The sequence below is a fragment of the Mustela lutreola genome, chromosome 3 (assembly GCF_030435805.1).
Source record: "Mustela lutreola isolate mMusLut2 chromosome 3, mMusLut2.pri, whole genome shotgun sequence".
NCBI classification, from domain to species: Eukaryota; Metazoa; Chordata; class Mammalia; order Carnivora; family Mustelidae; genus Mustela; species Mustela lutreola.
In genome coordinates, this window is record NC_081292.1 from 133188089 (window position 1) to 133205104 (window position 17016).

At 36.5% G+C, this 17016-nt stretch overlaps 1 protein-coding gene across 4 annotated transcripts in view; it reads left to right on the forward strand.

Annotated features, from left to right (window-relative positions):
- The first annotated feature begins 929 nt into the window (after positions 1–929).
- The window catches only part of NCKAP1 (NCK associated protein 1), a 100292-nt gene continuing 84205 nt past the window's right edge, over positions 930–17016 (forward strand). For 2 of the 4 annotated variants that reach the window (XM_059166844.1, XM_059166845.1), the window contains exons 1-3: positions 930–1264; positions 15796–15813; positions 16874–16984. In XM_059166844.1, coding sequence (XP_059022827.1) covers positions 1157–1264; positions 15796–15813; positions 16874–16984 — 237 coding nt within the window. In that variant the 5' untranslated portion in view covers positions 930–1156. The remainder of the gene's footprint in view (positions 1265–15795; positions 15814–16873; positions 16985–17016) is intronic. The other 2 variants (XM_059166847.1, XM_059166846.1) reach the window with 2 other exon arrangements.

The window sequence follows — 17016 nt, forward strand, 5'->3', positions numbered from 1 at the left end:
CCGGGAAGAAACTGATCAGGAAAACAAAACAAAACAACACAATGAGATGGAAAAGTAGAAGGGTTCCAAGAAAGGCTGGGATTGAGGGTGGAGGCCAGGGGGAAAAAAGCGATCGTTTTTTCATTGAACATTTATTTTTGGCTTCCCTCATGCCAGGGCCTATTTAGAGTCTTCTCCGGATGGGTGCCCCGAGTCAACAAATTCCGGATTCCGATTATCTCAGGAACTGGAGCTGCCCTCACTTCCGACCTCCTCTCTCACAAACTGCCTGGAGGCAGGGGAGTAGGGGTGGGATGGGGCGGATGGGAGAGGCGACGCCCGCCTCGCGGAGCACAACATCTGCTGTGTTCAGCCGGGAGCGTCTGTCAAGCAGTGGGAGGAAAAAGAGCTTGGAGCCACCAGCCCACTCTTAGGCAAAAGTCTCCTGAAACGCTCCCCTCCGCCCTCCGGGCTTCTCCTGGTTTCTTTAGGGAGGTGGTGCGAAAAGCCAACTTTTGGGAACTTGTAGGAGAGGCGTGGGGGCCGAAGAGGGACGAGCATGGAAAAGCGACCTCACTCGCTCCTGGTTTAGGACTCCCCTGCCGGGATCCGGCGCAGTGGGCGTTCAGGGTCGGGTCTGGGGCGGGAGTCAGGTCTCAAGCGGCCGCAGCCGCAGCAGCGGCCAGGCTGGGAGGGGCGACTAGGGCCCCCCCGGCGCAGTTCCCCGTCCGGCCTCGCGGGGGCGCCGGCGCGGCGGATCAGGTGACCGAGCGCTCGTCCGGGGCTGCGGGAAGCTGCCTCGTTCTCAGCCGCCGGAGACGCCGCCGCCGCCGCCGCCACACCTAGTGGAGGAGCCGGGGAAGGCGGCTCGGTGGGGGCTGGGGCGGAGAGCGCCGGGGGTGGGGACGGAAGGGCGGCGGGCGGAAGGCAGGGGGCTGACGGGGCGCGGGCGGCTGCGGGGGAAGGGACCCCGAGGCGTCTGCCGAGGCTCGCTCGGTCACTCGCGCGGGATTGAGGCGCAAGGGTCATGGGCGCTCTCCCCTGAGACGGAGGTCGCGGGCGGGGGGGGAAGAGGCCCGAGAGAGGTTGACGCGGAGGCCGCGGGCCGGTGACTGGGCGCAAGGCGGCCGGCGGCGGCAGCGGCGGCGGCGGCACCACCAGCACCACGACTACCACCATGTCGCGCTCCGTGCTGCAGCCCAGTCAGCAGAAGCTGGCGGAGAAGCTCACCATCCTCAACGACCGGGGCGTCGGCATGCTGACTCGTCTCTACAACATCAAAAAGGTGCGCACGGGCCGACGAGGCCGCGGCGGGGGCGACGGGCGGGCGGAGGAAGGACGGGCGGCGGGGGAGAACGGGGGTGGGGGCAGCGGGCGGCGCCCACGGCAGAAATCACGGCCATGCCGAGTCAGGCCCGGCCCGGGGTCGCCGAGATGCGCCGCGGCCTAATGCGGAGTCCCGGCGCCTCGCCCCGCGACTGGCGGGCCGGCCGGAGGCCGAGAGAAGCCATTTCCCCGCTCCCAGCGTTGGGATCTGGCGGGGCCGGCGCAGGGTGCGGGGCGCCTCTGTCGCCCCCTCCTCTGCGCCCCCGCCCCCGGAACGGGGTCAACAGGAAAGGGAGGGGGTGGAGGGTAGGCAAGATGGGGGCGGGGAGAGCATAGGAAAACTTGGGTGTTCCATAACTGAGGCTGAATGGTGGGAATCTGGCGGAGATGGTAGCAATTTTTGGCCAATTTTTTGGTGTGTGTATGTGGGAAGGGGATTGTTCATCAGGGTGAACCCCGCATCTCCTCCGCTTGCCACTTTATTTTAGATAGCTAAATAATAGTCGTTTGAGAACATGCTGACAATTTGGAATTATTTCATTTTGAGGGTGGAGAGGAGGGGGAGGTGAGGGTGGAACCAGTTTTCTTCTGAGATACTTCTGGGCTGTGAGTCACTAGAACAGGAATAACAGCCTTCTCTCCCATCCGTCTTTACACCTCCTCATCTTAGTTTTTCCAGCCTTGTCTAATAGTACCTAAGCACATTTCTTAAAGTTCTGTGTCGGTACGAAATGAAAACTGTAAATATGTTGCTATTATTACTGGTTTATAACATATAAGGAAAATTTGTAGTTGTAGCTAATAGGCCCGTTGAAAGTCTTTAAATGGCTTCAGCAGATTAAGAAATGGAAGGCTGAGTTGGAGTTAAGAGAAATAGATGTAAAAGATAGAATAAATATTAATTCCTCCTAAGAGAAAACAAACCAAATTTTTTTTTTTCCTTTTAAGGCAGGGTTAGTAAGTTTCAAAGAACTTGGTTAAGAGAACATTAAAGAGATTTTTGGGTACAGTCTACGTTCTTTGAGTTTCCAATGTGTATTTGATGTCATGTCTTCATAACTATTTTTGTTGGCTTTTTAGTAAATCATGAATATTTCCTTTAGCTTAACCATAGTTGAATTGTGTGTAAATTAGGGCTGCTGAAGAAATAATATGTATGTTTTTTGAAGTCCATATAATGAGGTTCAAGTATAAAACTGATTTATTCCAACAATTTGATGTAGATATTGTAATTTTAAAGAAGACTGTCCTGACTTAATATTGATAAGTTTTTTATAAGGATGGTTTATGTTGCTGTTGCTTACCTGGATGCAAGATTAGTTTGCCTCTAAACACAGTAAAATCTGGAGAGTATCTGCAACATGTCTGTTCAGTTTGTTACATCTTATGTGGCAGGAACTCAGTATCATTACAAAGAAGCCCTCTGCATTTACCAAAGAGCCTTGGTTATAAATTTATGTGGTTGCAAAGAATTTAATTTTGGTACTACTACTTATAGGTTGTATCGACCTAAACTTTTTTGTGAGATTATGCTTCAACAAACATTGAAATTCGTTCCTATATGAACTTTGTCCAAAAAAACGAGCAAGGCAAGCAGTACTAAAAATTACTAGACCTGTGGTATTGTGGTTAAAGGAAATGGTTATGATGGTTTTCAGAAGAGGAAGTGAGAGTAACATCAAAAGTGATTTGGGTATTTGGGCACAATACCTTTTTAACCTTGCATTTAAACATTTTTATGGTATAAATACAACCAAACTTTATTCCACTTTCATAAAGTACATAAGGTTAAATTTTATTCATTTCAACTCTTACAATTTCAGTTCAATGCCTTAAAAGCATTATTTTTTCACTTCCTGTTTTGAGAAACTTCAGGCTCTTGTATTACTGAGCTAGTGAAATTTAGAATGAGTTGAATGTGATTATTAAATCCAAGTGTCAGATATTTTGAGTTACTGAAAAGTTATATTGCAGCACCTTATTGATAAATATTTTGTCCACCTTGCTTGATTGTGAGTTCCCTCTGGGCAGAGAGAGTGTTACTCATTTTTGAATTACTAGTACTTACGGTCTTACCTGGTCCACGAAGTTTTCAGTTAAGTCACAATTGAATGGATAAATACACAATGTATGTTATAAGTATATATTTAACATATTATGTGTGTGCATAATCTTGCTCTAGTTTTAATAATAGCTTTTGGTTTGCTCTCCTTGTGTAATTTTGCATACAAATGCATCAGATAGATTTTGAATCTTTTAGCCTATAGAGTTGTCTATAAGACTGGCATATCTTCCTGGCTGGCTAGGGATTGAAACATTTGTTCAAAAATCTTGCCAAAAAAAGTGAGTAAGATTTGTTCACCATGTGTTTATAAGGTTCATGCAGTCTGCATTTTTATAACAGTATGAGCTACCTAATCTTTTCAATCCCAATCTCTTAAAATCCTCAAGAAAACAACAACAACAATAAAAACCCCCAAAACCCCAAAAAACCAAAACCCTTCCACTACATAATACATGTCTATCAATTAGTTATCGCATTTTTATTAACTCATGTGTGCATTATATTGTTAGATTCAATTACTCTGTTTCAGTTGAAAGTCTGCATGGGAATATAATGAGCATACACCATGAAAATACTTAAGTGACCTGAGTAAAATAACTTCATAAGTTGCTGGAATCAAAAATAATATGCTTTGGTGCTTATAACAGGAATGTAACATGATTATTGAAATCGTTTTGCTTTTTTAAAAAAAATTCATCAGTTGAAAAATTTTTGAATCTTAATATGTACAGATTTCGGAAATTTTAAGGAACTTATAGACTAATCAGGGATGTGAAAACACATGAAGGAGGATTTTAGGGAAAAGACGTGAACGTGGTAGGTAGTTTTACATTTAAGTTTATTTCTTGAATCCTTAAAAATTGAAAACATGTCTTTTTCCAGACCTGATAATACTGCTCACTTATATGTTGATTTTTAACATTTTCCAAGCTCCTTTTATATCTGTTATTGTGGCATGGCAGGCAGTGTGGTTGTGAAAGTGGAGTACTAGGCCAGGATTTGGGAGACCTTCGTTACAGTCTTCAGTCTGTCACTGAGTTTTGTAACATTGGGAGGTGTCTTGACTTCTCTGAACTTCATTTTTTACTCTTTCTGTAAAGCAGGGGAAAATTAACTGTAAAAGAAATGCTAAAGTCCATTCCAGCTCTGATTATCTTATCTTTACAAGTAGTAGTCATAGCCCATTTTAAACAATAACTGAATTCAGTATACTTTTCTATAAAATAGAGATGGTAATCCATTCTCTGCCTACATCACAGGATTATTCATGAAGATAAAAGACAACAATGTGAAAATAGTTTAAAACCTCTGTGAATGTAAGGTAGTATTTATTTAGGAGTCTCAGCAACTTTTTTTGTCAACATTTGTTTTTTCGAAATTTTACTGCTATTAGCAAACATATTCACAAATACCAAAACATTTTTGCTGAGTTCAGAAATACATCTATTTTGTTTCTTGTTTCCTTTCCTTTCTTACCGGTCATCAACATGAACTTGATAATTCTGTACCAAAAAGGTCTCAGTTAATACTTGCATAATTTTGTTACATTATTGCCTTAATTCTAAAGGACAGAAAAGAAGAGCCACCTAGCTATTGCAAACTTTTTTTTGAATGGCATCTGTTTGCAGATTTCAAAGCACTTTCACTTGTTTAAAAATTTTTTTCTTATTAGAGGCTTTTTAAAAAAATAGTCTTTCCTCATAATTTTGGATATATTTATTCTATGAGGAAAAATGGGTAGAATAGCAGTGTAAAAAATTGAAAGTCTTTAGCTGGTATCTGTATATTTAATGGAGAAAAAAAAGGGTGCATGGGAAGGGTGTAATGTAAGACAAAGGGAGGGGAATCAGCTTTAGTTTTCTTTTTCACTGTTACGTTTATCTTTATTTAGGGTGTTATTTTCTCTGTTCCTTAATCAGGAGCAGAAATGTGCTCCAAAGATTGGTTTGTAGCAAATTGTAGACTAATAATTATTATTAGTATGAGATTCCCCCCCACCACCCCCTGCAGTGGGGTTTCATTATTAAGAGCCTTAAACATGATAAGAAGGAAACATCTCTCCATAAAAATCTGAATTAAATAATATATATTATTTATTTAAACAAATCCTATCATGTCCATTTGTAACTTTATTTTTCAGGAAAGCTGCTTGTAAAAATGAGGATTTGATAATTTTTTTTCTTGTTACATTGGATGGTAGGCTGAGGAGATAAAGATCACTGAAAAATACTTAGGAAAAAATTATTTTTATTTTTTCAAGTGGCAGTGATAGATTATTCTTTGTGGGCTAGTTAAGTAAATACTAAGCATTTTTAATGATTACAAGAAGAATACATGTTTATTATCAGAAACTCAAACATAAGATATTTGTGTCACTTCAGAAATTCTTTGCCTGCCCTTCTCCCACTTTTAAAAATAAGCCTTATACTTACACCCTTTTCTGTACCAATGCTAACATATGTGCATGCATATTTTATTATATTTTGATTAAATTAGACTCTTCACAAAAATAAAATTGAAGCAGCATGGTGCAGTTTACATATAAATGAAATTAGGGTCCTTAATCTATTGCTTGTAAACTTACACTGTAAGAAAGTGTTAAAGGAACGAACATACTTAGCTAGCTATATCCAATATGTAAAAAATGAAGAAGCCCAGATGAGAAAGTATGTCAGGGTCGAAAGTTCTTGTTCTTACTGCTTGGGATAATTAAGAATCTACTCCATATTTTTGTTTGATAATTTCCTAGGGATTGTTCTTATTAAGTTAAGTTATAGCAGTAATTTTGGGTCAGTTCCGGTAGTTGTACACTTTATATGTTATTAGAACTAAAAAGTTTCATCTCTTTATTGGCCAGTAAAAATAATGTGTAATGAAATTAATGCTAGCTGCCATTTTATTGAGACTTTACTGTATGCTGTTTGTAGTCTTTAAATTTGTCCTTAGGTGTATGTTGTACTTATTTATAGTTAAAGCAGTTGACTTTGGAGAGGTTAAATAATTTACCCAATTCCCTTTTTTTCAAAGTTTTTTTATTTATGTTTTAGTAATCTCTACAACCGATGTGGGACTCTGACTCATGATCCTCAGATCAAGAGTTGCATGCTTCTCCGACTGAGCCAGCCAGGTGCCCCTTCGCACTTCTTATTTTAAAGAAAATAAGAATTTAGATTGGTGACTTTTTTTTTTTAATTAAACCATAAGTATGGTTTCTGATTTAATTATTTTTGCCATTAGATTTATAGTGATTATTGACATTTTTGTGGTAGATAGAATTAGATTTTGGACACACAGTAACCTTAAAGAGATATGCAGTTATATTACAGAAATAATTTTTATTTTTACTGTAGATTAGTTTTGTATGAACTTCCTATGGATTTGTATGAAAAGATCACTGAGATCATACTCTCAGTGTACCAGAATTATTATTGTTTTAAAAAAAGATTTTATTTGAAAGAAAGAGTGCAGTGGGCATAGGGAGAGGGAGAGAGAGTCTTAAGCATACTCTGTGTTCAGCATGGTGCCCATGTAGTGCTGGATTTCATGACCCGAGCTGAAACCAAGATCTGGCCACTTAATTGACTGTACCACCCATGTGCCTGCCCAGAGTGATTGTTAATGGAGACTCCTGTTTAGCTTCGTAATGTATTAAAATGAGAAATAGTTTAGAATTAGGAGTTTTAAAATTCAATTTATTGAAAATCTTTTGGAGAAATATGTTTTTTTTATTAGCTTTTCAAGTTCTGTGCATTTTTTCTTTGTGATTATTTCTAAAATTTAGTCTCTGCTATTAAAATATAAAAATTGGAAGGACTAACCATAAAAATAATACTAAAGAAATCGGGAATTTTGTTTTAAATTGGGGGAAGAGTATGAAGCAGAAAGGAGAAGTGTAAACTGAAAGAAACAATGAAGTACCATTTGTCTTTCCTAATGTTAAGAACACATGCAATCATTTCCCTACTTGAAGGTATATTTTGTTCCAAATTGAACTTGGATTTTTTTTTTTTTAAATTTTTAGAAGGAGTGATTATGCAGGATGCGGGGAAGATGGGAGGGACACAGGGAGAGAGAGAATTTTAAGCAGGCTCCTCACCCAGTATAGAGCCCTACAAAGATTTAATTCTTTGAGAGAGAGAGCAAGAGTGAGTGAATTTGGGGAGGGGCAAAGGGAGGAAGAGAGAATCTTAAGTAGGCTCCCCATTGAGTGAGGAGCCCAACCTAGGGCTCTATCCCAGACCCTGAGACCATGACCTGAGCTGAAATCAAGAGTGGGATGATTAACTGACTGAACCACCCTGGGGCTCCTAAATTTGGAATTTCTAATGTTCTTTTTCATTTTAAATTTTACATAAAGTTAAATGGTAACATTCTCATACTGAAAATTTGTAACATGAAATATAAGAAATATAGTTAATAAAGTACACCGGTAAGTTTGTTTCTTTCTGTCTTGGGGAGAAATTAGTAATTAGTAAATTAGTAGTACTGTTTTCTATTCTCAAAATGTGGGTTTTGTTGTTGTTGGCTGTTTTTACGATTGCCTTAATCAGTAAATGTAGTAAAATCTTTTGATCCTTTTAGGAATTTGCAGTACTATAATTAGACTTTGGTAGATTTTTTTTTGTTTTGTTTTACTTAATCTGACAGTGCCTGGGTAATAATTTCTTAAAATAATATCATATTGCAGTGTTTTACTTAAATAAGTTAACAAACTTCATAAGCTCTTGAATTGCTAATTTGTAAGTAGGCTTGTACATGTGCCAGTTTCAAAGAAATTTCTTGTTTTAAGTAAAAGTCTGGGAAAATACTTTCTTATTGCATAGTTAATTATTTTAGATACTTGGCAGTAATAAAACTGCATTTTAGAAAGTATTTTATAAATCGTATGAACTTTTCTTTTAGTTCCAGATTTTGAGGGTTTTTTTATTCATTCATTTGCTTTGCATTTACTGAATGTCTTCATAGACACTGGGGAGACAGATAAATTAAGATGCAGTCTCCAATGCCAAGAAATTCACATTTTAGTAGGTTGAGAGGTTTAGAGGTATTTACCTAAAATGTGTTGTGTAAGTGTGCTTATGAGAGTCTTGAGAAGGGCAGTGAAGATTCCATTCTGGGGAAGAAGAGATACTGACCTTTGTGCTTGATTTTGAAGTATGAATAGAAACTTCAGGTAGGCAGTGACAAGGTGTAGTCGATCATTATTAGGATTCCAGAACTTTTGTTCAGCAGAATATATAGAGATGTAAAATATATAAAGTTATAAAAACCCTAGTAATGTCTAATGCCCTCCTTGCTGACATATGGCCTCTAAACTTCTCTTTTGTTTTTCATTCTTGTAATTTATTCTGTGGCTTGAGAGAGCTAGATTCTGATAAAGCTCTGATACTGTCTTTTAAACTTTGGACAAGTTATTTAATTTTTCTTGTTTATAGTTTCTTTATAAATTGAGGAGACCAGTGTTTTTTAGCCAGGGATACACAATATAATTATTTTAAAAGTTTTTAAAAATATATCTGTATCTTGACATAAACCTGCTAAGAAAAAGCCCCTGAAATGATTCTGATGTTAAGAACCATTGAAATGAGTAAAATGTAAGTTTTAGAGCCCCACAAAGATTTAATTCTTTGAGAGAGAGAGCAAGAGTGATTTCTTTCTCAGGCAGTTACTCACAATAGTGATACAATTTTGTTTTTTTGGGGTAATACTAAATTTCTGGTATATTGGGCTGCATGTAGACTTTTTACTAGCAAAATCATCCACAGAGTACTTATTCTCAGCTTCTGTTACACTCTAAGCTGTATATTTTTGTTTCCTAAGCCATGTTAATCTTTTTGATACTAAGTCTTGAAAATTTTATAGATATTCCAGTTCTACTATGTCTGTAGAGTACTCTTTAGTTAACCTTAGAAGGTTGAGTGAGTTAATTCATCTGAAGTGCTAGTGCAGTGCCTGACACAGAGTAAGAAATGAGTAAGTTTAGGCTATTGGTATTAAATCTGTTTCTGGGGCATGAATCAAAGTAGACAATAAGTTCATTTTTCCCCCCTGTTAAATCCAGCTCAGTACCCCCTCTGGGAAACATATCAACTTTTCCTTTTTTACTTTCTGACATTATAGTTTGATATCTATTTACTGCTAGTACAAAATAAGTATTTTTTTAAAAAGATTTTATTTATTTATTTGACAACAAAGATCACAAGTAGGCAGAGAGGCAGGCAGAGAGAGAGGAGGAGGCAGGTTTCCTGCTGAGCAGAGAGCCCGATGCGGGGCTCGATTCCAGGACCCTGGGATCATGACCTGAGCCAAAGGCAGAGGCTTTAACCCACTTAGCCACCCAGGTGCCCCCAAAATAAGTATTTTTATTACAGGAGTGTGTTCTTCAGTGGGCCTTTATGTATTTATTTATTTTTAAAGATTTTACTTATTTATTTGACAGACAAAGATCATAAGTAGGCAGAGAGGCAGACAGAGAGAGAGGAGGAAGCAGGCTTCCCGCTGAGCAGAGAGCCGGATGTGGGGCTTTGGTGGGGCTGGATCCCAGGACCCTGGCATCCTGACCTGAGCCAAAGGCAGAGGCTTTAATCCACTGAGCCACCCAGACACCCTGTCAGTGGGTTTTTAAAGAACAGATTGACTGATTGATTGATTGATTGATTTATAAAATAAAGTGGAGCCCAGCATGAGGCTCGAACTCACGACCCTGAGATCAATACCTGAGCTTAGATTAAGAGTCAGATGCTTAATTGCCTGAGCTGCCCAGAGGCCCCAAGAGCAGTTTTTTAAAAACAGTAAAAATGTGGTCACATATAATACTTGGGAAAAAAACCTATAGAATACCTTTTTTTTTTTTTTTTTGTAAATTGAGCTGTTTCTCTATATTGCAAGCTGAAAAATGTTTAAAACCTGTAGTGAAATACACTTCTTCTTGTGAAATGAATAATAATTAGTAACTCATTTGAATCACTAAGATTTTTTAAAAAATGAATTTTGAAATATCTAATGCATTGAAATATTTAAGTTTGTGGTTTTCCCAGAATTTGTGCTTGGAAAGCAATAACCTTAAAATATATTTTTAAGCTGGCTGTTAATTGGCTCCAAGTGACAGGTAATTATTGATAAATTTGCATTAATTTTAAAGCATTTCCAATAATTCCAGTATATTTTCTATGAAGCCTCTTAATCTAAATTTTAGCAGTGAATTGCTTTTTTTTCCCCACATATCCAAGCTTGAGGGGAAGTTGAAAGCACACTGGTTGGCCAAAATATAGGTGACACATACAAAAAAAAAAAATAATTGAAAACAAAACCACTAATATGAGACTTAAGTCTTGTTTTGCTCTTGATAGATTTTCCAGTATTTATTGAAACTTCATTGTATTACTTTTGTTTTTGAAATTACACAATAAAAGAATGATAGCTAAATTATTTTCTGTAGTCCATGATTTTAGGTGATGTCCGTCTATAGGCATTAATGTCAGTTAATTTCCTTGAAGACTCTAGGGAGAATCTTGGTCCTGATATGCTTTTTTTTTTTTTTTTTTTTTAAAGATTTTATTTATTTATTTGACAGAGATTACAAGTAGGCAAGAGAGGCAGGCAAAGAGAGAGGTGGGGAAGCAGACTCTCCGCCAAACAGAGAACCCGATGCAGGGCTGGATCCCGGGACCTTGGGATCATGACCTGAGCGGAAGGTGGAGGCTTTAACCCACTGAGCCACCCAGGAGCTCTGGTCCCGGTATGCTTTTAAATTTGCAAAACACGCTTTAAGATCTATGGTTTTTCTTATTTATTGAGTAAAAATTAACTTCCTGTTTAAAAATTAACTTCCTGTTTCTAGCATAAATTCGTCACATTTTGCATTTTTCTCTTTTTCCCTGACATATTCAGATAGGGCTAGTTTTTTGTACTTTCACAAATAGCATTCTCACTCTGAACTCTGGGATTTTGTTCATGTTTTTTCATTTACGTTACTGTATCTAAAAAATTGGTTTGCTCTGCAGTATTTTGGCAAAAGAATGTGTTTTATTGCTGAGTTAGACTAGGACTTAAAAAACAAAACTGATGAAACTAAGCAGATTTTTCCTTTGATAGTAATTACTCCAGTGAAAGTTTTGAGCATTGAGGTGTTGAAAGAATGGAACTATTTTTTTTAACTGTTTTTCTGTGCATATATTTTTAGATAAGCATTTTTAGTGCTTTGTAATCTTTAGGTGCTCACAGCTAAACCTTGAGCAAGTCACTTAATTTTTCTGACGCTCCTTTCCTCTCTGTTGAGAGATGCTTTAGGCAGTTTCAAAAGCATAGATGTTTTTACGCACAACAGGTGCTTGTAAATGTTCTTTTCACTCCCCACTCTTGGGTCTTTTTTTCTTTTTCTTGATTGTTGCTTAATCTCTTATGAAAGATTGAGGATTATTTCTGTATTTGATTTTTGTAACATCATGTTAAGTTTTTGGAAGAATATGTAGCATTAGTCATGTAAAATTAATCTGTGTTATGTAATTGGTTTGAGGAAAGGACTTGGGGGAAAGGGTTTTGGTGGTAGATTGGCAGAAAAATTTGTTTTGAAGTTGAAATCACACAAAGTCTGGTGTTGAGGTTTCTGGTCACAGATATTTATTTTGTGGCCTGAATGAAATATTGTGTGGTTTTCTAAAACATCTCTGTTCTTTATTTTTGGTAATAATATTATATTTATATTTTGTGAAAAAAAATGAATTTGGAGATGTTGGCTGATAATACTGAGCTAGAATTGGTTAAATGGAAAATTTTACTTTAATAATTGGGAACTCACTATAGCTATTCATGTGTTTTAAGAAATTGGAAGATTGTTCAAATAAAAATCTGAACAATCTACCCTGGGGAGTAGGTAGTATTACTTACTTCTTATGAGTTAGAGAACTGAGGTTCGGAGATTAAACTGCTTGCCGGGATATGGGCTGAGCTCCTTGACTCAGATTTCTTAATTATTATATTTAAGTATTCCCTTTAACATTAGTACAATTTCATCTTCTACATTAAATAGTCATAACTTTGTTGAATTTAAAGACAAGTAGAATATTCATAGAAAATAAAGTTGCAATTGTGAGAACTGGAAATTTAAGTACATAAATATTTAAATTTCCTTTATATCTTCTGGAACTCTAAATTACAGTGTTTTTTGCATTATGAAAGCATGCTGAGTCAAGATAAAGTAAAATACATGGTTTTAGGGTTGTGGGTTTTTTTTTTAAGTTCTGTGGCTCAGAAATTATTTACTTTTTGTCTAGTGATACAGCTCTTAGCCAATTATGCAAAAAAGCTTTTTTTTTTTTTTTGATAAGGCTGTAAGGTTCAGTTATTTAGGTACAATTTTGCCTTGTACTCACCTTTTCTTTTCCTCTTTTTCTTTTTTGGTGTTGGGGAGGTAGAAGTATTTAAAAGTTTTGTTTGATTTAGGCCTTTTGGTAAGCCTTTCTGACACATAATAGTCTAAAATTTGTTAATAACTAACTATATTAGTATATGTTTTCTTTTTTTTTTTTAAGATTTTATTTATTTATTTGACAGAGATATCATAAGTAGGCAGAGAGGGCAGGCAGAGAGAGGGGGGAAGCAGGCTCCCTGCTGAGCAGAGAGCCTAAGCAGGGTTTCCATCTCAGGACCCTGAGATCATGACCTGAGCCAAAGGCAAGAGGCTCAACCCACTGAGCCACCCAGGTGCCCCTTCGTTGTTTTCTTAAATGTGGCACTTCAAAGGGTGATACTTTTGAGAGTGAGAGATTAATTTTGTATAATATAATAGTTACAGGAGAATGAAGTAGAGTTTCAGATGTACCAACTGCAGACAATGTTTTTGAAATATATGTTGTTATTTTATGATTTCTTTGTCCTGTGTCCTGAAACTCTTATGCTTTGAGTGATGTTGGAGAAGAATATTAATTTTTATTAAATGAGAGTATCTGGTTAGTTGGATTTTTTTTAAATTTTGTTTATTTGACAGAGATTACAAGTAGGCAGAGAGGCAGGCAGAGAGAGAAAGAGAGAGAGAGAGAGAAAGGGAGGAGGAAGCAGGCTCCCTGCTGAGCAAAGAGCCTGATGTGGGGCTTGATCCCAGGACCCTGGGATCATGACCTGAGCTAAAGACAGAGGCTTTAATCCACTAAGCCACCCAGATGCCCCTAGTTAGTTGGAATTTTGCTATACTGCTTTGGTATAGGAGGAAACCCTTTTTAACTGAATTATTATGTATGGCTTTTTGTCAGATGTTAATTACTTAGATGTTAGTTTTTAGTCAACTCGTTTTTTTCTTTTTTTCTTGTACTTTTTCTTTTTTGCGTGAGTGTTTCTTACACGGTATTTCTGTTGGTATTAAGTAAATAAATCAAGCAGGTTGACCAGAAAAAATGAAATAGGGGCTAGTACTTCTATACAGTATCTATGAGCCATGTATGTTTTATTGGCATTTTTGAATGCTCGTGGTATTCCAAATATCTATGTTAACTGCACAAGCACATGCATGCACACAAGTAATGGGCCTGAAAACTTATTAGGGTAAATTGCAATTATTATCAACCAATTTAACGGATGGAAAAACTGAGGCAAAGAGGAGTAAAATCACTTACTTGCTTATGGTTAGGCAGTTAAAAAGTGATGGAGTTAGGATATGAACATGGGAGAGCCTATCTTAGAACTCATGTTCTTAACTAGGAGGCTAAACTCTTTCTATCAGTACAACGTATTTGGCATTTAGAGAACAAATGAAGGAAATGTGTGATTGGAAAAGGGAATTGTGGTCATTATTTTATATACTATGATAAAGACTATTTTGCAGTTATTCTTATGAGACTTTTACTTGGGTAATTATAATTATTGAGGCTGTTATTGACAACAGCTCGCATTTTTAGAGCATTTTAGAACACGCATATGGTAGCCCTTCTGTTAAATACTGTACATGGTTTATCTGTCTCTTTTCTAATCCTCATAATGACCCTCTGAGGTAAGTACTAAGTTCCCCATTTAAACATGTAGAAACAGACTAGGAGATAATTTGTAGTATATTAAAGGTCCTGTGTATCATAAGTGGTGACGATTGAAACCCAGTAAGTCTTATTCTAGAGTCTGTTCTGCCTCCCAGGATAGTATGTTTAGATATGGCTCATTGAGCAATGTGGAAAAAGGTAAATCAATTCCACAAAAAGATTATACAACCACTTATTTTTCCATTGAAACGAAATTTCATTCTTTATGTTTTCAGTGTAAGAAAGAATTCCTCGTATATATACATGCATCTATATATATGAGAATACATGAATGTTAGTTTTCAGATATTTGATTAAATTCTTACACAGTAAAATTTGTGATCATGGGAAATGCATATGGTAGTCTATCATATTTTCATTATTCAGTAGTCACGAATAATGTTAGAATGGATAGCTAAATTTTTAAATATTAGAATATGGAAGATAAAACATAATATTAAGAAACTGAATGTAATACTGAATAAATACTCAAGTGGAAAAAAAACTGAAGGTTATTTGGAATCACTTTAAGATTTGCACCACCTCAGGCATATTTAGGGAACTTGATTTTCATTGTATCATTGGTGTAAGGAAATGTTAATCTGTAGCTATTTATATTTGCACAAATTCTTAGTATGTGGTTCTTAGTTATTCTTATTATATATAGTAGACTATTTTTTGGGAAGTGAATTAATTGGCTAATTAGTTTATGAGAAATCATATTTTAAACAAATGATAGTCTACTCTGATGAAAAGGCAGATGTATTTTAGTATTTACCATGTTGAAATGGAATTTGCATAGTTGTTTTGTGTCAATCTGGTTAAGGATTATGAAGTTCTAAATTTCTTAGGTTAATTTTATCTACCTATGTTTGAACAATAAGAGAATTCTTACTGCATTCCTATTTCCATTTGGAAAATAACAGGAATGTTTGCATTGATTTTTATACTTTGATTTGGAAGGGAGTTAGGTGATATTTGAAAGTAGTTTCAATTTGAGCTGAAGTACAAAAGTCATCCAATAACAATTTATTTTTATTCTTGGCTACTGTTTCTTTTTAAGGTATGTAAAATTTCACTGACGGTTTTGCTCCTATTTTTATAGTTGCATGTAATCTTCATTTTCCTTCTAGTATTATTTAAAGTTTATTTAGAAAGAGCACCAAGAAGCTGACATGGTTGTACACTTACACAGTAGTATTTAAATATATATGAATAGTATAAACTCTATAAATCTATTGTATACTAAACTCGCTACTTAGAATACCTTTAAATTGTAGCACCATATAGTTCTAATCTTGTTTTGTTATTCATAGTCTGCAGTGCATAAGTTCTCTACTGAAACTACTGAAACGTATATCATAGTTTGACAATCATTGTTTACACGTAATTTTCTCTCTTTTTATTACAATGCTTCCCCAGCAAGGACAAGTTTGGAAGGTTTGCAAAGCTTTTCACCTTCCCTCTGCCCGCTTGCCCGCTTTCAGATCAGTTTCATGTTTCATAACTTCTCTCTCTGCAATTCACAACATAGCCATAGTAAACAATGAAAAAAACATTAAAATTGCAATATGTTTCCTCACACATAGTAGAGAGATAAAACTTTGTCAAAGGACACATTTTAAAAAAAATGTAATGAGAAGTTAAATAACAATGTTATAATTTTAGCAATTCCCTAAGAAATAACATTTCACTAGCATGCAGTTTATTAAACGTCACATAACAAAACACTAAATAGTTTAGATTGTATTTGGTATTGCTAATAGTTCAGATAAAAAGTTTCTTCTAATAGTAGTACTTGACATTTGTATAATGCTTTACAGTTTACTACAGAGAATGCTGTATGGCTGATGTGGTCAAAATGTAAACATTCCCATTTATTCTGTGCTTATGAGATATAGAACAGATGTAGATTCATTGTTTGAAGTGCTGCTGGTATGATGGAAAAATACTGTTGTAACTCAGATGTTCAGAGGAATAGGCAACACACTTTAGTAATATAAAGATAATTTTAGCAGCTTCCAGTTCTTTTGAACTAGGGCTCTTGTATTAAAATGTTTAAAGTGAATGAGGAAAACATTTTGGAAAAGACATTTAAACATAAGCTTATTATTTTATAACACTTAGAAAGAAACATTTCCAGTATTCTTCTGAATATTTAATTTTGTAATATTTTATTAGCTTCAAATGAATACAATCCTACCTCAAACCAAGACTTTTTTTTTCTTTTTCTTTTTTTTTAGGTTTGAGCTTTTTCCTTCACTGCTGTTCTGCGCTAACTGCTTTGAAACTTTCCATGCATTTTTTTTCAGTAGAAGAACATCTCTGTACTGTCTCCCATTGCATATTTCAGCTGTGACAATCCCTGCACTTTGCCTATTCATTTTATCACCTGCTCACCAAAAACAATAAAATATCTCTAACTTCTGATTACAGATTTGCTATTACTTGGTTTTAGAACAAGGATGCATTTCACTTTTTTATTACTGTTGTTTTATAGGCATGTGGAGATCCCAAGGCAAAACCATCCTACCTTATTGATAAAAACCTGGAATCTGCTGTGAAATTCATAGTCAGAAAGTTCCCTGCTGTAGAAACTCGCAACAACAATGTAAGTCATAGAAATTTTTATATTGCTTGATT